Source organism: Suillus clintonianus (genome assembly GCF_016758775.1).
Source record: "Suillus clintonianus strain FC179 chromosome Unknown DEU56scaffold_42, whole genome shotgun sequence".
NCBI lineage: Eukaryota > Fungi > Basidiomycota > Agaricomycetes > Boletales > Suillaceae > Suillus > Suillus clintonianus.
The window spans coordinates 209,259-229,134 of record NW_024539266.1 but is presented as its reverse complement, the minus strand read 5'-3'; the positions used below and the strand labels follow the sequence as shown (position 1 = coordinate 229,134).

The 19,876-nt window shown below is 46.8% G+C and overlaps 7 protein-coding genes across 7 annotated transcripts; 4 read left to right on the top strand and 3 right to left on the bottom strand.

Annotated features, from left to right (window-relative positions):
• Positions 1-299: 299 nt before the first annotated feature.
• On the bottom strand, positions 300-2,632 carry DEU56DRAFT_913430 (uncharacterized protein; the record flags this gene model as incomplete). Its single annotated transcript, XM_041357525.1, has 6 exons — positions 300-321; positions 369-1,557; positions 1,608-1,714; positions 1,768-1,896; positions 1,956-2,338; positions 2,399-2,632. The coding sequence occupies 6 exons, from the start codon at positions 2,630-2,632 to the stop codon at positions 300-302; spliced, it is 2,064 nt and encodes a 687-aa protein (XP_041207784.1).
• A 1,725-nt stretch (positions 2,633-4,357) lies between these two features.
• On the bottom strand, positions 4,358-6,095 carry DEU56DRAFT_949270 (uncharacterized protein; the record flags this gene model as incomplete). Its single annotated transcript, XM_041359103.1, has 4 exons — positions 4,358-5,266; positions 5,319-5,816; positions 5,868-5,933; positions 5,991-6,095. 4 exons carry the CDS (start codon positions 6,093-6,095, stop codon positions 4,358-4,360), a joined length of 1,578 nt encoding a protein of 525 aa, XP_041207783.1.
• Positions 6,096-6,843: 748 nt separating this feature from the next.
• Positions 6,844-7,294, top strand: DEU56DRAFT_913427 (uncharacterized protein; the record flags this gene model as incomplete). The annotated part of the gene is made up of 3 exons (XM_041357524.1): positions 6,844-6,967; positions 7,024-7,182; positions 7,233-7,294. The coding sequence occupies 3 exons, from the start codon at positions 6,844-6,846 to the stop codon at positions 7,292-7,294; spliced, it is 345 nt and encodes a 114-aa protein (XP_041207782.1).
• A 503-nt stretch (positions 7,295-7,797) lies between these two features.
• DEU56DRAFT_913426 (uncharacterized protein) lies at positions 7,798-8,436 on the top strand (the record flags this gene model as incomplete). Its single annotated transcript, XM_041357523.1, has 3 exons — positions 7,798-7,868; positions 7,921-7,984; positions 8,041-8,436. The coding sequence occupies 3 exons, from the start codon at positions 7,798-7,800 to the stop codon at positions 8,434-8,436; spliced, it is 531 nt and encodes a 176-aa protein (XP_041207781.1).
• A 147-nt stretch (positions 8,437-8,583) lies between these two features.
• On the top strand, positions 8,584-11,445 carry DEU56DRAFT_913425 (uncharacterized protein; the record flags this gene model as incomplete). The annotated part of the gene is made up of 9 exons (XM_041357522.1): positions 8,584-8,970; positions 9,023-9,208; positions 9,297-9,668; positions 9,722-10,081; positions 10,131-10,279; positions 10,332-10,729; positions 10,784-10,969; positions 11,019-11,157; positions 11,211-11,445. The coding sequence occupies 9 exons, from the start codon at positions 8,584-8,586 to the stop codon at positions 11,443-11,445; spliced, it is 2,412 nt and encodes an 803-aa protein (XP_041207780.1).
• Positions 11,446-16,334: 4,889 nt separating this feature from the next.
• On the top strand, positions 16,335-16,922 carry DEU56DRAFT_756699 (uncharacterized protein; the record flags this gene model as incomplete). Its single annotated transcript, XM_041350058.1, has 3 exons — positions 16,335-16,443; positions 16,498-16,658; positions 16,707-16,922. 3 exons carry the CDS (start codon positions 16,335-16,337, stop codon positions 16,920-16,922), a joined length of 486 nt encoding a protein of 161 aa, XP_041207779.1.
• A 368-nt stretch (positions 16,923-17,290) lies between these two features.
• DEU56DRAFT_756698 (uncharacterized protein) lies at positions 17,291-19,854 on the bottom strand (the record flags this gene model as incomplete). The annotated part of the gene is given in 6 exon segments (XM_041350057.1): positions 17,291-18,052; positions 18,100-18,248; positions 18,303-18,488; positions 18,508-18,792; positions 18,831-19,314; positions 19,366-19,854. 6 exon segments carry the CDS (start codon positions 19,852-19,854, stop codon positions 17,291-17,293), a joined length of 2,355 nt encoding a protein of 784 aa, XP_041207778.1.
• Positions 19,855-19,876: the final 22 nt, after the last annotated feature.

Genomic DNA, 19,876 nt, shown 5'->3' with positions numbered 1-19,876 from the left:
CTTACTGATTGAAATTTCACTAAGTCCCGTCTATAGTATTGTACAGTACAAGTGTATACATATACAGCGCTGTGCGCATGAAACATTTGCCAAGTCTTACCAGCGCTGCGCTCACGAAATTTCCACCAAGTCTGACACTGCAAATACATTCATATCTGGAGAATTGCAGCAAGAAGTCAATGTGTATTAATGAGTCAATGGTGGCCCCGGGGGGGTATCGCAATACATGCAGTATGGTTTCGACTAGTATAATACGGTATAAGAAAGATATTACTACAATATCTTGATGGGCAGGTAACTCAGGCGTATGATTTGCGTTTCCTGCCATAAAATTAGTGCCGTACAACGATGACAGAAAGAGCACATACTTCTTTTGGAGGGCGTTCTCCGCTTTGCCTGTCCTATGTCTCTTCGCACTCTCGCCTATCGTGTTTGCTTGTGCCATGCGCGTGGACTCCTGGCGGACACGACCTGTCTTCTGAAGAGGGACATTGACTGAGGGGGGTGAGCTATTGGAAGGTTGGATGCGTGCAGTTTGCGGACGCCTCTGCTCGACACCTTTCTTACCACCCTTGCTTTTCCTGACAACACCCTGGTCTGCAGCCACAGGCGTGTCCTCTTCTGATTGCACCGCCGCAAATTGGGGAGCAGGTGTATCCACGGTAATTGTGACTACGGCAGGCACGCTCGTGGTAGTTGTGTCCATGGTGGGGAGTTCCATACCAGTCCCCTGGACCATAGCAACAGCGCGAACATGAGAGGTAGTCGGTGCTGTAGCAGCAATGCCAGCATCAATAACAGTAGTGGGTGCTTCTGCAGTAGGTGCGTCCATAGCAGTGAGGTCCACACTGGTGACAACTGTGAGCTGGGCTACAGTAGCGGCAGGACGGATGACCTCGTCAGTCAGTTGGTCGGTTGCTATGGGGTAAGGAAGAACCGGAATTTGCTGTGGATTGATACTGGAGGAAATAGAACAGCCGTCAAAGTTGTACATCGGCGCTGTCACTGAAGGAACAGCAGGAGATGTCAAATCCCTTGTTGTATTCCACAGCTCGGGGTCTTTCCTCCATGATGTAATGGGAGTATCAGGCGAAGTCAATGGAAGGGGAGGCACTGATGACGTTGACGGAAATGCAGGGAGTATAGGTGTTTGAGGCCAAGGTACTGATGAAGGAAGGGGGGTACCAAGGGCCCAAGAGTACAGGTCATCAATGCCTTGCGAGCTGAAGCGTGAGGGCCCTGGTGAGTCGAAGGGCAGAAGGCTCTCAGGGACTGCAGGCACTCCGGTGGCTGCTTCCTTACCCTTGCCTTGCGAGCTGAAGCGTGAGGCCTCTGAGGGCCCTGGTGAGTCGAAGGGCAGAAGGCTCTCATCAAACACGGAATTTACAGCTTGCTGGGAGTCGCATGCTGTGGCCACTGCAGGTGACGAGAGAGCCACCTGCAATGAGGTGCTCGCATCCGACATCGTCGGAGCCTCGGCCTCTTGACGCCAGGAATTCTCTTCTTGTTCCACTGGGAGTACGTAGTCTAACGCGCGCTTCTTCCTGTCATCTTCGGCTGTACATTACATTAGTAGATGAGCCCCCAAAAGAAATAATAATACGTACTGAAAACGGTCCCAAGATAACTCAGGTATGGGTTGAGATGCTTGTCTGTAAAATTCGAAGTCGCCTGCTTCCACGTGAGGCCAGATTGATTCACGCCTGTGTGATAACTAAAAACAATCAGCGTTAAGAACGGAAAATGTACGTATCGAACTCTACGTACCTCGAAACATTAAGCATGCCGCCAAGGTGAGGATCAGGGCCTCCACCAATGACAGACCACTCCCAACCTGTTAGCTGTCTTAACGCGTCAAAAAATTGTGATATTGGGCCGATACACTCCTCTAGTGCCCTTATTAATGTCAGAGTGTGAGCGAGACGTACTAACGTAGACAGACAAATTTCACTTACTTTGCATACTGCGCGTTGGTAGGTGTTCCAGTTGCAGCGGCTTCGGAGAGCACGACAGAAGCCTTAGCTTCACGTTCTTCGGCAGCCTTCGCCTTGCATAATGACCGAATTTCTGATGGCGCAGCCTCATATGCTGCTTTTGTCGACTCCTTGACTGCTAACAATTTCTTGTTCTTGGTCACGAGCAACCCGGCCTCGATTTTCTCCTTAATCTGCGACCGTACAGCAGTATCGTAATTCAATTTTGAAAATATTTCGACCTCGGTAAGAGCCCGAGTTCCTTTTGCCTTGTTGCCGAGCATCTTCGTAATCGATTTCGTCATTGCGTTGAGTTGTGACCGACCGCCCTTGCGAGATCTATAATTGAACCAATTTTTTATTTGCTGATTTTAAAATGAGCATCGTTTTTGTAAATCAAATTCATCGTTGTGAAATTTATTAACCTTCTTGCGCGCCTCAACTGCCTTTCCCAGCACCACATTCTCAGCCTCGCTGAGCTGTGAAAGTGTCTTGTCTGGGTACAGTACATCGATTTCAGGCCATCGATTCAGGAACTCCATGCTAACGGTGGACCAGAAGTTCAACAAAGTACCCTGAAGTTGCTGTTTCAGGAACTCGCTAAATTGAGTCTCTAGGTAATCCTTTTGTTCGGAGCTCGTCCATTGGGATCCAACCATCTGTCATAATGGTTGCGTGATCAATGACAGCATATTGCTAGGCGTGTGTCACCGCTTACCTTGTCTTTTTTTAGTCTGGGTCCGGTATGTCGGCTGGAAGGCTTTAAAGTGCCTCGATCGTTCACAGCATATCATGGTAGGATTTTGGATATTGGATGACTTCCCGCAGTGTTTAGAAATCTAGATATCGTTTCAAATCTTATTCGTCGGAGATTCGGCTCGCAGTACAACATAATCTAGAACTGATTCCAAACCGCAGACCAATCATATCTAGATTCTAGATACATAATTATAATTTTTAAACCTACACATGAACGACGACGAAGCTGATCTGCACCAGCTATATCACATGATTGAGCTCATGGAGGATGAGAGAGATGATGAAGATGAATTCCGAAAGCACAGGATAGCTGTACTTGGTGCAGTGATTTTTTCAGGAGCCGAAGAATCACGACGTGAACGTCTCGCACGCCGACAAGCAAGAAGAACGTACCTCATTCGAGGTGACCTACTTCCCAATCCCCGTGCCAATACTCCCTGGCAAGCTCTATACATGGCTCGTAATGATCGAGCTTTCATCACAACCATGGGGGTTGATGTGTCGACATTCAATCACCTCCTCTCAGCTGGCTTCACAACCATTTGGAATACCACACCCATTCCCCGTGATGACATCCCCACTACTGCTGTTCCTCGAGCCCATCGTCGTTCACTTGATTCTGCAGGGGCCTTGGGCCTTGTCCTTCACTGGCTTAATTCCACCATGCGAGAAGTCAGCCTGATGCAAATTTTCGCGTTAATCCCAAGCACAGTCTCACGCTATCTGAATTTTGCACTCACAATACTCCTTCGCACACTCAAACACATTCCCGAAGGCATCATCCAGTGGCCTGCGGGTGACAAATTCCAAGAGCTGAATTATCTTGTTACTGCACGTCACCCGTTATTGACCGGCGCTTTCGGAACACTCGACGGACTTAATTTACCAGTGCAGACTTCGAGTGACCAAGAGATCGAGAATGCCACCTATAATGGTTGGCTGCATGATCACTTTGTAAGCTCTGTCATTGCATTCGCAGCTGATGGTCAGTCCAAGTCCTCGTTGTTATCAGTTCGTTCCTACTCATTAGTTAATGCAGGCAGTATTATTCAATGTCGACTCAATGCCCCAGGGAGCTGGCATGACTCACGTGTTGCACAGCCAATTTACGAAAAACTTCGCAAGGAGACACCAGCTGGATATTACCTTGTGGCAGATACTGCCTTCCCTCGTGGAACTGATCAGATTGCCGGTCGGATTAAAGCCCCCATCAAGGCAGGGCAGCGCCTCCCATCAAATGAAATTGAAAGGGGGAACCTGCTAGCCTTCGATCGACAACTCCTGTCATTTCGTCAGACGGCCGAATGGGGCATGCGCACACTTCAAGGTTCATTTGGACGACTTCGAATCCCTCTCGATATCAATCATTCTGAGCAACGACAAGACTTGCTCGAGGCATGTGTCCGTCTGAACAATCTTCGTGCTCAGAAAGTCGGCATAAGCCAAATTCGTTCGGTATACATGCCTATCTGGGTTCAAAATGAGCAGGAGGAAGTATGGGCACATTTTGAAAGCATGTTGTTCTCCGAACAACGTCGAAATGATAGGGTCGCACGATTCCATCATATGTGACAAGTAGAACTAAGTGGGGATTTATTTTGCACATGTACTTCGAAATTTCGTAACTAATCTATCTCATTGGGACCTTTGGATTCCCTACCATGACTGGGAGATATGGTAATTGATGTTGGTGTGAATGAGACATCGAGACGTGCAGAGGATGGGCCACTGGCAGGGGTAGCTGAAGCACGAGGTGTAGCAGATGTACGAGGGGTCATCGGGACTCGGGGAACAATGGCACGAGTGTAACGACCCACACGCTGGTCCTCAACAATGTCACGTCGTGAGACCACATCATGGTCATCAAGGCCAAAGTCATCTCCAGCCTCGTCAGGTGTGACCCAGATTGTCGAGCGGCCTCCATCTCTATAGATTGTCTCACGACGAACACGTTCTTGCTGCTGGTGCCCACTACGAGAGTCCTGCATGAACTTGGCCATTTCAAGCTGCATCTCGAGACGGTCTGCACGACGTTCAGCATTAGCACGTTCACGTTCGACTTGTGCAAGCTGGCCATGAAGTTTATTGACGGTGGCGTGTGCATCACGGAGCTGAGTGGTCAGCGACATGACCTGTGTAGATTGAATGGCGCGTGCTGAGCGATCTTCGTCTCGGACGGCCTGAAGGCGAGGGTCGAGAGAAGCAGATATAGTTGCCAGAAGGTCAACCCCTGCACTTCGTGATGTGCGAGGGGGACGGGAAATAACAGGGGATGTCGCACGGCGAGCAGCAGGCCCAAGACGAGGCTCTTGGGCCTCGTGCTTGATTTGAGTTGGCTTGGTCTTCGAAAGGGCTGACACTGTTGGGTCGTCGTCGTCGTCGTCATCCGAGATTTCAACAACTTCATCAGCAAGTTCTTCGTCATCAAGATCACGAGTCCCAGCTTTCTCGTTAATCAAAGTGTCGATGTAATGTGCTCGGTCAATGTAAGGAGGACATTCTGCATCCCCTGTTGGCTTCGTTGTTCGAACAAACTTCAAATAATTCATTAGGTCAATGGCCAACAATGTGTGAAAGAAGACTTACTTGCTTGAATTTGAGTTCGAGAGACTTGGACGAGCGAGCTGGACGGTCATTGTCATTCGCCCACCGTGCAAAGGTGGCTTCAACAATATTCCAACTCTTCGCACCCACAGGCAAACACGATTCGCACGCATCGAGTAGAGCATCAATGTCATCTTCGTTATAATTTGGTGCTCCCTGTTGACGGCCACGTTTCTTAGATGAGTCGGAGGCAGTGGGAGGTGCGGACAGGGTTTTTCGCTTTCGATTTACCAGCGGTCCAGTATTGTCGATGGCACGTGCCTTGCCTTTAGCTTTGGCAGTAGTAATAACAGTGCTCGTGCGACGGCTCCCTGCGATCTTTTTCGCTGGCTTGGCAGCATGCTCAAGCAGGGTGGACACAGGTGGGAATTCATCCTCGTCATCCTCGTTGTCGTAGTCCATTAACGAAGGGTCAATGTGCTGCCTCGCAGGAGTTGGGTATGATGGAGGAGGGAGAGGTGGTGGATATGTATATTGATTCTATAGGACACGTCAGTTTGCAAAATGTGAATTCGGGACTCGGAGACATACCTGGCCAGGACCCTGGGGTATCATGCGAGAATCAAGCCCGCCAAAGGCAGCACTAAAGCCAGGAAGCTGTGAAGTGAAAACACCAATAAGGACATTGATTAAAATGAACAGAACCGAATATACCTGGTTATTTGGATGGTTCGGACCCATGTTCGGAGGTTCACCAGCCTGATATGTGAAAATATTGTCTGTAGGGGCAGGTTGAGGTGGTGGGTGATAGACACGCATAGCGCGGGAACGGTTACCTGAAATACCACACGAGAAGGTCAGATATGTGTCTGTCTTTATGGTTATCGAGACGACAAGATGTGCCCTGGATTATATGGATCATCAACGAAAATTTCCTACTCATATATGCAACAGGAACTTACACGAGTGAAAATTTGTCTTTTGGACAGCTGAGATGGCAGCAGACATGCATTTTGCCCTGGAAATGTGAGATTGGTTGCGCGTCGTTAATGTTCGTGCAAAGATCTAAGCAAGTGTCCATCGTACCAGACGTTTGCGACACCGCCACGGAGTTTGAATGTGATTTAGAACACGTTTAGAACACGATTTGAATCTAGAAAGGGGGTCTTACCCCCCCTTCTACATATCAATCTAGAACTGGGTCAGTTTGACGTGCGGACTTGCAAAACACTGACGTTTGACAGCGGCACGTCGGCAGGAGCGGTTTAGAACTACGTTTAGAACTAGAACAGTGTTCTGAACACTGCGGGAAGTCACCCATTACTCACTTTTTGTTTTTTTTTGCTTCTGGTTGCCCAGCTGTAGTAGTTCCAGGTGCGTCTGACCAAACAAAACTTACAGTCAAGCCTCAAAATAAGGTTTGGCCATCAATGAGAGGACCAATCATGTTCCTCTATTCCTATATACATTGGATCGGAGTTAAATTTAATGTCATATATGAAAAGCTACCGCCCCAAGGGCTCACTCACCCCCATTTAGTAGCAACACGTTATCGGTTCATTTTCAAATGAGCAATTCCAATAATACTTGTACCGTGTGCATCCAGCCTTGCACTCCGTCCTCGGTGGAGCCACTAACCTTCACCATCAATGAGCTTGCTGCCGCTCTGCAGCTCATCAGGGACCAGGACGGTAAGTAAAATTTAATTCCATTCTTTGACATTCTCACTATTTAATTGTCTACATAGAGATCTTCCAAGCGCACAACAATACCACTGCAGAGCTGCCCTCTCCTCACACAAACGGTTGCACAGCTTGCATTTTCCGTGCACACCGTCAGCAGTGCTATGCCTGCTGTGCGAAAATTCCCAAAGTATCTGAACCCGAGCCACAGCTTGATACCACTGGTGAGGTTTTTTTTTTCACTAAGCTCCAATTCTAATTTAATTCATCCTAGCACGTACACCCACTACACAAAATGACGGGTCATCTATTAGCACCGCCATTGTGGTAGATTGAGTGGAATGGGTTGATTGTGATCTTACTGTAGATAGTACTACATACTCAATGTGTATGTTCGCGCCATTTTGAATTTGACTGTGTATCCGAGTCTCTGGAGTTGAATTAAAATTGTTATCGTTTGACCGTTCACTTGCGATCACTTGCAAAAATCATATGTTCGGGCCTAGAGTCTCTGCAGGTTGAACATTCAAATTGAAATTGTTTTCATTTGACCGATCGCGATTGGTATATATACTACTTGTAGTTGTGAATGGATACGTTCTCTATTGCATGAACTCGTATCTGACATGTTTAGTTATGAACGCGGACTGTTGTTTGAGTGTTTTCTCTGTCTGTCTGTCCCGAAGGGTCCGTGCGCGCAGCCATTCAAAGTGCCATTTCATATTGAGTAAGTTACGCCATAATCCTATACATACTTTCCACGCACAATCTCACACATCTTCTACGCACAATCTTATATACCTTCCAGCATCATTCATTGCTTGCTCCCGATTGCTTCAATGCCGTCTAAGTACACTGAACAACAGCGTCTCGAGGCTCGACGACAATCAAAACGAAGGCATTATGAAAGGTACGTCCTCTCCACCAACTAACCCAGATAGGAACCGACCGAGTCTTTACAGACACAAGCTCGAAGAACGGTTCAAATCCAGAGGTCGCTGGCGCAAAGCTCTTGGAGCTACAGAGGTACATATATATTCTACTCCTCACACTAACAGCGCATAAGCTAATCAACGACTCAGGCTACCCAACAGCTTCTACTAAAACTAGACTACCTATGGGTTAACCTTGGGTATTCTACAGGTCCTTCTCAATACGCAATCCTCGAGTCCCAGTGCCTCCAGTTGGTTTGTGACGCTGATGCTGAAGGATGGCAAGCTGTGAGGCCACGTTGTGAAGGAATGTTAGTAGAGGTGCAAGGACTTCTTTCTGAAGCCCGCGAGCTGCTTGCAAGTTCACTGCAGGCGGATGGTGCATGTACAGGGTATTTTCTTGCATCTTCTTCAGCTGCTGTTGATGCTGTGGAATTGCACTGTGATGCATTGGAAGAAGGACTGACATTGATGGACGACAGTACAGATAAATTCTTCGAGCGTCTCCGGCATGACCAACTTGTATGGCAGACGGTGTCAAGGTAGATCAGCATATTTCTATCTACAACCTCTGCATACTACGTAGTGCACATGTCCTTGTTGACGCCATTGTCACGTCACGTGAGTATTATGGTGAAACACGCTGCCTCCACGCCTTAAGCCTTAAGCTTTACTCAACTACAAATTGCCATCATGGGTGGCGGCAAACATCGATGTGAAATGGACAAACTAAGGAGAGACTGGTACGCACTCAATAGCAACCTCCATGCTCAGCAAGCTCAACGTCAAGCTTCGTCCTCCTCTCGTGTCGCTGACGACCATGAGCTTTATCATAAGCACTCTTGCTTCTCTCGAACCGCTTCAGGCAGGATCTCCACTGAAACCGAATTCTTCCATGTAGCTGAAGGTAGTGCTGCGCACACCTCACATGCACCTCAATTGGTCCCCGAGACGCTGATAGAGGAATTCAGCTATGATTTCGACTCATCTGCACCTGATGGCGACTTCGTTGATCCTGCGTATGAGAGCTACTTGGCCGAGTCTACTTTGGAGCCTAAGAAGCCTGTAAGGCCAACTGGTGTACGATAATTTTCAATTTTTATGATGTTCTTCTTTAATCGGAACTGGACAGGACCGTGCAATGGCCCAATGGGTTAAGGAGGAGCGAGAGAAATATCTTATGGAACTCATTAGACTCGAAGGCCGCGGTGATTATGCTACCCGTGAAGCCTGTCGCGGGAATTGTGAATGCACATTCGAGCCGGAGTATCGTTGCAAGGACTGTTTTGGCACTGAACTGTACTGCAAGGGTTGCATGGTAGAAAGGCATCGTGATAATCCGCTGCACAGGATCGAGGCATGTAGTCTAGATTGTCTATCTTTAGGTGCGCTAACCGTTGTTTTAGCACTGGAATGGTTATTACTTCGAGGATACTACCCTCAAATATCTTGGACTCCGAATCCAGCTTGGCCATGCAGTTGGTGAACGATGCTTCAATCAATCCAAGGCATTTGATGACGATTTCGTGATTTTGGACATCAATCATGTTCACGAGGTCGCACTGGATTTTTGCGAGTGCTCGTGCGCACAAAGTCACACCACACAAATTCTTCGAGCCCGCTTATACCCTGCAACATGTTCCGATCCAAAATCAGCTGCCACCTTCCGAGTTTTGCAACACTTCCAGATGTTGACTTTCGAGTCAAAAGCGTCCGCATTCGAATATTGGCAGACGCTCGCTCGTCTCACAGATAACACGGGTATCAAGCCCTGCAAGGTAAGCATGTTGTGTGCCTACGAAAGTTGGACTTACTAATGTTGAATTGATAGGATCGCTACGAAAGCTTATTGCGTATGATCAAGCAATGGCGGAACATCACGCTTCTAAAACGCTTCGGCCGAGGTCACGATCCTGCTGGTATCAATGCGACTGAACCTGGAGGATGTGCGGTGCTGTGTCACGCCTGCCCTCATCCTCGCAAGAATTTACCAGATGACTGGAGAATGGCGCCCCCTGACAAGCAATGGCTGTATGCACAATATTTTGCTATTGACGCGAACTTTCGGTTGGTCCGGAAGAACGTGTCCTCTGATAGCGTTGACCCTGGTTTGAGTAAAGGGTGGTCTTATTTCGTCGAGGAGACCGGCTTTAAAGTATTCCTGAAGGATATTGGAAAGGTCTCACAAGAGGTACGCAAGCACATTCGTTTTACATTGCTATCACTAATGACCAACTTAGAAAAGCACTTGCGTCAATCACAACGCCATGAATCTCGCTGAAACAAAGAACTCACGAGGGCTGGCTGCGACAGGAGCAGGAACCGTGGACTGTTCTCGTCACAACTTCAAGCGGCCATGCGGAGTGGGAGATCTTCAACGAGGAGAAAAGTATGTATTGAATTATATCATCTTTATCGCCTAACTTACAACTTCAAACCAGGTATATGAACATGGATTATCTCTTTTTCTCGACCGTGCAGCACTCTGATGAAGTCAGCGTACTTAACGTATCCTACGATATTGCCTGTCAGTGGAGCAAACATCTATGGGACCGCATGTCAAAATACCCCTCGCGTCTACACTTCGAGCGCGACGGAAAGACAATGACATTCCTTATTCCAAAGTTTCACTTACCAGCTCATATCGCCGCCTGTCAGATATCATTCTCGCATAACCTTATCAAGGGGATGGGACGCACCGATGGTGAGGCCCCAGAGCGAGGATGGGCCAACATCAATCCCGTCGCTACAAGCACACGGGAGATGGGTCCTGGTGCACGCAGAGATACTCTTGATGACCATTTCGGTTACTACAACTGGAAAAAGGTGACTAACTTTGGTACGTGTTCACAATTGTCTCAGCGCAGCAATCCTTGATAATAATGGCCAATAGGCATCAGTTTATTGAGCAAGATAAAGACCGCAATCCCTGAGTGTGAACAACACCAATCCGATTTCAACGAATTCAACCGTGCACTGACTGAAGAACGGCCGAGTGAAGTGGCCCAGTGGAAAGAAGTTGTTGAAAACTGGGAGTCCGACCATTCAAGCAAAAATCCGTTTGAGATAAGGACGGTCTGTAAGTGTAACTCACTCTGTATGTTAGATTTTTGACTGACCATGTATAGCCATGACACTGGCGGCCGTGCGCCTCAAACTGTCTCAACAAGAAGCCGAAGACCTCGAAAATGGGCTCAACAATTCATTGCATATGGATATCTCACCCGGCGTACTGATATCATCTGGACTGGACCTTGAAGAACAACAGTACGTGTTTGACATTTATTTTTTATTTATAACTTCTAATGAATTATCTACAGATACCGCCTACAACAAGATCTGGCCGCTCTCAGTGCCCATCCAACGGATCTGCAAACGACGAAGCTGCAGGAACGCTCGAATGCACTCCTGCGAAAGATAGAGCAGTGGTGCAACATTCAGTTGCTCTACATGCCTGCAGTCGGACGCCTTCGTGCAGTTGAAACTGCAAACGTGCAATCGCTCCGTGAGGAGAAGGCTCATGAAGCACAATATCCTGTAGGGGTAATGCATTAAATCTGGTAGTTAGCACACAACTGTATTGCATTAACAAGGCTAGTTAGCCTGTTTGTAATGCATTAGACTAGGCTAACTATCAGAGCTGCCTCCCTAGTAATGCTCCCCAGTAAATATACATATTCCAATTCTCACAGCCGCATTTTTGAAACTCAGCTGTTTGTCATTCCAGGCAGCATATGTTATGACCGCAATTTTGGCTTCCAAAAGCGGAAATTCACAAAACATATCCCATTTTGGTCACCTACTCATGTCAGGCCTCCCCACACTATTCCCACACATCCCATTTCCGCATTTTTCAGCCCCACAGTGTGGGAATTACCCCACAACACCAAAAACATCGCCCATTTTGGGAATCTCCACAACATCAATTATTCCCACACCCTTCCCACCTCACTGCAGCTTCACCCCCACACCACAACAGGTCCCCCTTCATATATAAGTAGTAGTTTAGTATATATATGCATAATATAATATAATAGTCCGCTTTTTTTGTTTGTTTGTGTGATTGCTCCTCCTCCAGGGGCAATTCAACATGGGGTAGGTTACAGAACATTTTCGCACTTTTGCCCCTTTGATAGGGGTGTGTTCTATAGTATTCAGAACATGTTTATGAGCATATATGAGTAGATTCCCATCTTTATTTGACCCCTTTAAGTGCCCTAGATCAATAGATATAGCACATATACAGGAAACCACAAAATATGTTCCCATTTGATTATTTGTGAACTGATAGACTTGTAAAAATGATTCTCAGCACCTATTCAGCAATCAAAACAATGTATCAGGAGCCCAGGACTATTGGAGCATTCTTTGTTACATAGTGTCCCCCCCCTCTCCTGGTGGTTTACCCCCTGTGAAATTTTTTCCTGTAGGACCGGACCTCAAGGAGGGTGAGGGGTCTATTTTATGTATATTTTGAGTAGATGTATCATATAGTCAGCCCAGGACACACACAGGATCCTTCTACAGGAACAAAAGCATGAAACATTGTATGTTTGACATTTTTAACATTTTTCAGTATCTTACCCTTGCATCCATGATCTAACCTGTTCATATACAATCAGCATAGCATATATACATGTTTCCTGCACTAAGGGTCAGCTAGATATAGGTCAGAATCCTGAGGTCTGATGTAGAGGGGATATTTCTACTGATCAGACTCCTACATGGTAATCAAACCTGTGATAAGTGATCAGAGACCTGGAATACCTCCCATATATGTCCCTGATGAAATCCCCAAAGACTTAGAAAGATCCATGAAGGATTGACTCAATGTCAGGCAAAATGACATATGTGTGAAAAGTGACAATTGACATCTTTTCACACAAAGTCACATTTATATATGATACAGGTCGAAGATTTCATTAAAAATATATAGGATATATATTAAACTACCTAAGGAACTTATACTACCTTCTGCCCTGAGGGTAGATGGTGGGTGGAAGGGATGTAGTGTAAATATGAGTTGACCCAGGATTAAAGTCCTACCACTACTCAACTGACCATTTTCGATGTTTTGGGTCTTTGAACTTTCCCACGCTCAATTTCTTATCTATTTCACTTCCTCAGCACTCAATTCTTGTTGGATCTTTCTGTACCTTTAGGCCTATGATACTGAATATATTTTAAATCTACTCCAGGTGTCTGATCATTAAGTTTCAATGAATTGAAAGTTTGGGCTCCTTATCAGTAGAAATAGCAAGCATTCACACTAACTCAAACCCCTGGCCTATTATGAGCTGATCCTTGTCACAAAAAGCAAGTATATATACTATAATAATGATATATGAACAGGTTGTATTACTTATGCAAGAGTAAGATACTGAAAAACATCAAAAGTGTCAAAAATGCGATTTTCTATGTTTTTGTTCCTGTAGCAGGATCCTATGTGTGTCTTGGGTCAACTATATGATAGAACTACTCCAAATATACACAGAAATAGACCCCCTACCTCAATTGAGGTCCGGTCCTACAGGGAAAATTTTCACAGGGGGTAAACCACCAGGAGAGGGGGGGACACCATGCAACAGGGGATTATCCTATGGTCCTGGGCTCCTGATACACTGTTCCTATTGTTGAATAGATGCTGGGAATCATTTTTACAAGACTGTTCACCTAGAAATAATTAAATGAGAGCATATTCTGTGTTTTATTGCATATGTGCTATATCTATTGATCTAGGGCACTTAAAGGGGTCAAATAAAGATGGGAATCTACTCATATATGCTCATAAACATGTTCTGAATACTATAGAACACACCCCTATCAAAGGGGCAAAAGTGCGAAAATGTTCTGTAACCTACCCCATGTTGAATTGCCCCTGGAGGAGGAGCAATCACACAAACAAACAAAAAAAGCGGACTATTATATTATATTATGCATATATATACTAAACTACTACTTATATATGAAGGGGGACCTGTTGTGGTGTGGGGGTGAAGCTGCAGTGAGGTGGGAAGGGTGTGGGAATAATTGATGTTGTGGAGATTCCCAAAATGGGCGATGTTTTTGGTGTTGTGGGGTAATTCCCACACTGTGGGGCTGAAAAATGCGGAAATGGGATGTGTGGGAATAGTGTGGGGAGGCCTGACATGAGTAGGTGACCAAAATGGGATATGTTTTGTGAATTTCCGCTTTTGGAAGCCAAAATTGTGGTCATAACATATGCTGGAATGACAAACAACTGAGTTTCAAAAATGCAAACAATATTTGAGTAGTCATGGCAGCAGCTAATGCATTACGCTGCCAATTTGGGTGAGAAGGTAATGCAACTATGCTTAGCATTGCTCTTGCATTACTGCCCACTGACACATCGGCGGTTTCGGAGTTTTGCGTCAGGCAAGACTTCAATCGAAATGTGAATGATAAATTAGTCATTCGTACTTTGAATTTTATTACCAGAACAATAGTAAATTCAGACTGACGGCAAAATGACAAAGCACAACAACACATTTTGACACCCATTTGATGTCTATGTAAATGTATAAAATACTCAAAGTTTTCCTTTGCACGAAATGTTGGCACAAATGTTAACTTTCACAATCCTATTTTATCCAATGAAACATCCAAAAATTTGGCATTGTCCGCCAAATATTATATAATAACGGGAGTTTTCCCACTCCACAACATTTTAAATTTGCCTTACTTGTAAATGATATCGACAAAATGTGAAGTTTTGGCAACCGGGAATTATAGTGGGCATTCATTGGGCGCTCGCCAGGCGCTGAGCGAGCACAGCCGAGCCCCAAGCAAAATAACACATAAATATTCTATAGATATGAGAACATCGGCGCTACCCCTATGATATAGAACCGTTTGGATCTACAGAGGGTGTGATTTCGGGTGAGTGGCGGACTATTCTGTAGAGGGAGGGGTCTGGTATTAATATTGAGTGGCCCGCTGAAGTTTCGAATGAAAATAAGAGATGTACCATAAGATTCTTTAGTACGGGACCCTGAGAGTTTGACAGAATGCCTCTTCCACTCAAGATCGTGATCTGCTAGCCAAACCCATGTTCCCCCTCCGCCGAGCCTGTCGCAGACACAAATCAGGGGACATCTGCGTAGTCGGTAGCAAATTCGTTCTCACTGCCTTCAATTTCACTAATCTTGTCGAACCCACCTGAACCCACGCCATACTTGACACCCATCAATACCCGGCCCGCGCGATTGGGCCCTGCCATGATTTGCCGCCCGGGCTGGAGCGGCTGGGGTGCGCCCGTAGTTGATGAATACACGCGTGTCGGGAGGCTAGAAATTGCCCGTCCATCAAGTTGGCTTACGATGCTGAGCTGCAAGTGGCAGTGTCTCAACCCCGCTACCGATTTGAAGTGAGGGATATGCGGAGAGTTCCGTAGAATTGAGTAGTTCGGGTGAAGGAGGGTTTAGTATACGCATAGGAAATAGAGGTCCCCTGTGGTGGGAAAGTTAGTTAGGGTTGGTCGGATAGAAATTTAGAATCAAACGTACCTGCAGTGATGAACCAAACAGATGACCGCCAGCGAAGCCCTCATGGCTTTTGATTAGAGTTGAAAGGCATGTAAAGTCTCAGACCTTGTAGCTTGTGCAAAGGGAAAGCTAGCTGCTGAAGAGATTAGTTGGCAAAGCGCGGAGGTGGGAAGAAGAGGGAGGAGTTCTTGAATAGATGATCTTGAAGGTGTTCTCGTCCGACTATGTGGCCACCGTCGGCTAGATGAGTCCACACAGTATCGAAACCGCATAGAACGAGGCAGGAAGAATTTCAGGAACATTGCATTCTCTTGCGAGGCATATGGCCTCTAGGGATCGTTTTAGACCGATCTACAAGAAAAAAAGGGAAGCTCACCAGCGGCATAGGTCATTTTGGTGAGGTTTTGAGGCCATCATACATCCACATCAGGACGACTAGCCAGTCTTTCACGGAATCTTGCCACAGACTGACCCATTCTCTCGATGTCGGCCGGCTGCGGAAGTTCGAGCATGTCCGCGAAAATAACAGAACACATAAGCTTGCTGCGGTGAATCTTCCATGTTTGTCCTTCAACGCTAATCACGATGTCCCCGTCAGCAAACCAGAACTGCGATTGCTCGATTGATGACTCGGATATTTCTGCGGTGGCCCGTGCGTTGTCATTTCGCTGTATCTTCGTCGGAACTGTGCATCATTGAAGAGTTGTTACTTTGAAATTTTGAAGTCCAAGTCGTGTTGTGGTGTCAATGTGTCATTGACTAGGGAAAGGTGGCGTATAGGCAGGCATGGAACCGGCCCGACTGGGGGAAAGGGAGTGCTGAGAGTTCTAAAGGGGCCGGGTCTAGGTCCGAACATCAGAAGCTTCTCGGATTATGTAAAGCGTGACTTAACTTACCAGAAGTGAATAGAGTAGAGTACATCGTTATCGATTACTCGCCATGGCTGGGGTGAATGCAAACATAAGTCGTTGGCAATGGATCAGATCATCCATGCGGGGACTGATGAAGAATCTAATAGATGCAAAACATCAACCACAATGCGAACAATGTAAGTGCGTACCATCTCATCTACACGCGGCCTAATAAGACATCGTATTTTAAGCTCGCTGGAGGGAACATTGTCAGTTAGCAGTTTCACAAAAAAAGTCGGGCACTCACGATCCCGTCCGTCAGGCACAGGTGCAGGTGCAAGTGCAGGTGCAGGTGCAAGTGCAGGAAGTCGAGGAGGAGGAACAAGTGTTTGCGGTCACGCAGACTGCGATGGTAAGCCTCTCTCATCATATCTGGCATGCTAATCGTGATTTGCACCAGGCTCTATGGGATTACGCACATGAGATCGTGCAAGATAACGCAGCGTGGGCGCGAAATCATCCGCAGGCACCGCGGGCCCCCTATACCCCCATCCCAATGTCGCATCGCAACAAATGCATCCTCACCCTGATGGCGGAGGAGAGACGTGATGAGATTTTCCGGTTGTTGAATGAGGTGATTGAAATGGAGCGTCTCTTAGGGTTGGAGGACACGTAAGAGCGTCGAGTCAGTTTCAAGGAATCTGTGTAAGAGGATGCGGACTTACTTGTAGGGATCTGAAACCCGGGAACACGAGTCTATGAAAATGAAATAAAATATAGTTAGCACAGAGAAGTGATATCAGCGACCATGCGCTTTTTGCAGTATTCCTGCACTAGTAAGAGAAGCTGTTACGAGTGTGATTCATATCGAAACCTACTTTGACCGTCGTGTTCTTGAACTTACAGTTGCCAACATTGGCAGCGAATTCATGCTCTCTGCTTTTTCTGATTTGTGTCAAGGAGTGTTTGGCCACTTAGTTCACACTATTTTACAATGTATTTGAAAGAACACGTATATGATGAATACAGGCTTGCAAAAGTATATCATTGGCCGAAGAACACAAGGTCATGTAGGTCAGTCAGAGAGAGATCACCGTCACCATCAGGATCCAGCCTACGTTTCTTGCCAGATGGAGTGACTTGTACCCATATAGGCGTTGGATCCTGCGAGGCGCATAGTGACTTCGTGTATAAACGATGTGCACTCAGCCTGTCGGTCGGATGCAGTTTTTGCAGTACGGCTGCGTCGTTATTAGGCCAGTTGGGCAACCCAAGGTGCTTGTCGTAAATATTGATGACGGAGTCATGTAGTTGCAGGATCTGCATACCCACCTCCTTCTGGTAGGCAGGAGACTTGCACATGACCTTGTATGTAGTATCAATCATCTTCTGCTGTGCAGCCATGCGCACAGGCCCAACTTCGTCCAAAACTTCCTTCAATTCGAGCCGGATTTGTAAAAGCTCCTCCTGGTCCTCAGGCAAGATCATGGAGTACCGATGCGAGAAGAACTGGGCCAGTTCAATGACAATATTGTCAAGCCGTTTGCAGCCGACAAATACGTCTTGCGGAAAGTCGGTTCTCGCAACGAGAAAATTAGCTTTCGAGGATCCTCCGGACCCCACGAGTGGATCAGCGTCGAAGACCTGCATGATAAATTGGGTCCGCGCAACGATGTCCATGTGGCTCTCCTTGTACATTAAGGCCGCCCACAGAACAACGTAAAGACTGGACTCGAGGTCATCCTCGACAGCATGGACGGCCTTGATATTTTTGACGAGGTGAGCAGACATGAACTGCCAGGTTCCCTTGGAAAAAAATCAGTACGATGAGTTTGGGTATAAAAGGAACATACCGTGCGGGTTATTTGTCGAGGACCCTGAATCGTGAGTACCTTTGCTAGGTCCCAATCGATGAGGATACCCTTCCCTCGGTAGATGACGATATTCCCGACGCTGAGATCCCGATGTAATATTTTTACGATTTCATATGCATCCTTGTGGGCTGCGTGGACAATGAGCATGGCATCAGGTAATGCGCGAGGTTCAAGATACATACCAAGTAATGCGTCACGAACAGACTGGACAAGTTGACGAGAGCTCTCAAAGTTAGTCAACTTCTCACCCACAATATCGAGAACCAGGCGATGAAGAGTGTGGGGAGTGACAGCATCGTTGCGACACGTCCAGTTGGCCTTGTGAAACTTGACAGTCTGGGTATTTTGCTGAGGGATAGGGTGGACGACTGTCATGAAATGCGATACATGTTGCGACATTGCGAACGTTGTGCAACTTCAACAATTTGTAAGTCTCGCCTTCCGGTAGAACGTCCTTTATCGACACGCGCCAAGAGTCCTTAAACATTACGACCTTCTTGTTGAGGATATCATACGCAGGGCACGTGCGAGTCCAGCGACCAACAAGAGGGTAACCTTTTGTAACAGATTGGGGAATAATCAACACCAACCAGTCAGAGCCCTCAACAGCAGGATCCCGAGGGACTGCAACTCTGTACATGCACGTGGTACTGGCAAGTTTTAACAGCCGTCCTTGCGAGGGCAGCATCTTCGTCGCTAGCGGGCGTCACGGAAGTATCGACGCCACGCAGTGCAGGCGATGCTCGTGCTGAAACGATGGAAGAAATCGGCCAAGTGTGGCTCGTGATAGTAGTCGAAGGCGTTCGTGACGATAGCTCCCTCCCTGTCCCATCTGATGATGCGAGCACGATTACGAACGATGAGGACAGAGAATGCATGGGTACGATATTGAGCGCCGAGTTGAGCGACAGCGTAGCTTGTTATTTGACCTAATGTGTCGAAGCCCTTATCGGTCTGAGATACAAGAGGTTGATCGACTCTAGGATGTTTGCTGAATGCGTCGTGGGCATCAGTCCATTTGAATTCGATGATGACTTCGGATTTGGAAATGTCACAGCCGTGTGATGTTCCATCGGCGTATACGCATACGTCCGGCTTGACATTGAAGGTGAATGATGAACAGTTCTTCATGTCTGCATGTTTGGAAGTGTTCACAAACGATAATTGCGGAGCGAAAGGTCGTATGGCGTCAATCTGCAGATAGACTGGTCAAGAATCTTCATATTATAGGTGCGGGTCACTCACGAATGGTTTGTAAGCATCCTCTTCTTTCCTGATGGATTGCATATTGAATACTTCGGCATTGGAGGCCGAAGCGAAGCGCGAAGCAAAGTCCGAGGTGTCATAATCTTCAGGGTTCGGTAGGAACTCGTCGAGAAAGTTCTCTACTGACATCGGGCCAACGACATGGGCTTGCATCTCCTTGCCCATGGAGTTGAGAGTATCGATTCGGCATCGTGCGAGGGTCGTGAAGGGTAATAGTGTAGAACTATCCCGTTTAATGGGAGTGTCAAGGATAGGGGAAGCTAGCGGCACGGCAGGCTGTGCCTGTATTGCTACAGCAGGAGCGACGGTTCTATCAGCTGCAAGACTATCCCGTTGGAGAGTGCCTACGGTAGCAGGAGTAGGCTGCGCGGCAAGCTGTACTGGTATTATTTCTGCATTTATAGCAGCAGCAGGAGAGACAGTCCCATGAGCTATAGTAGGGTGGCCCAGGTCGAGACCTAAGGTCATGATATTCGATACAATATATAAT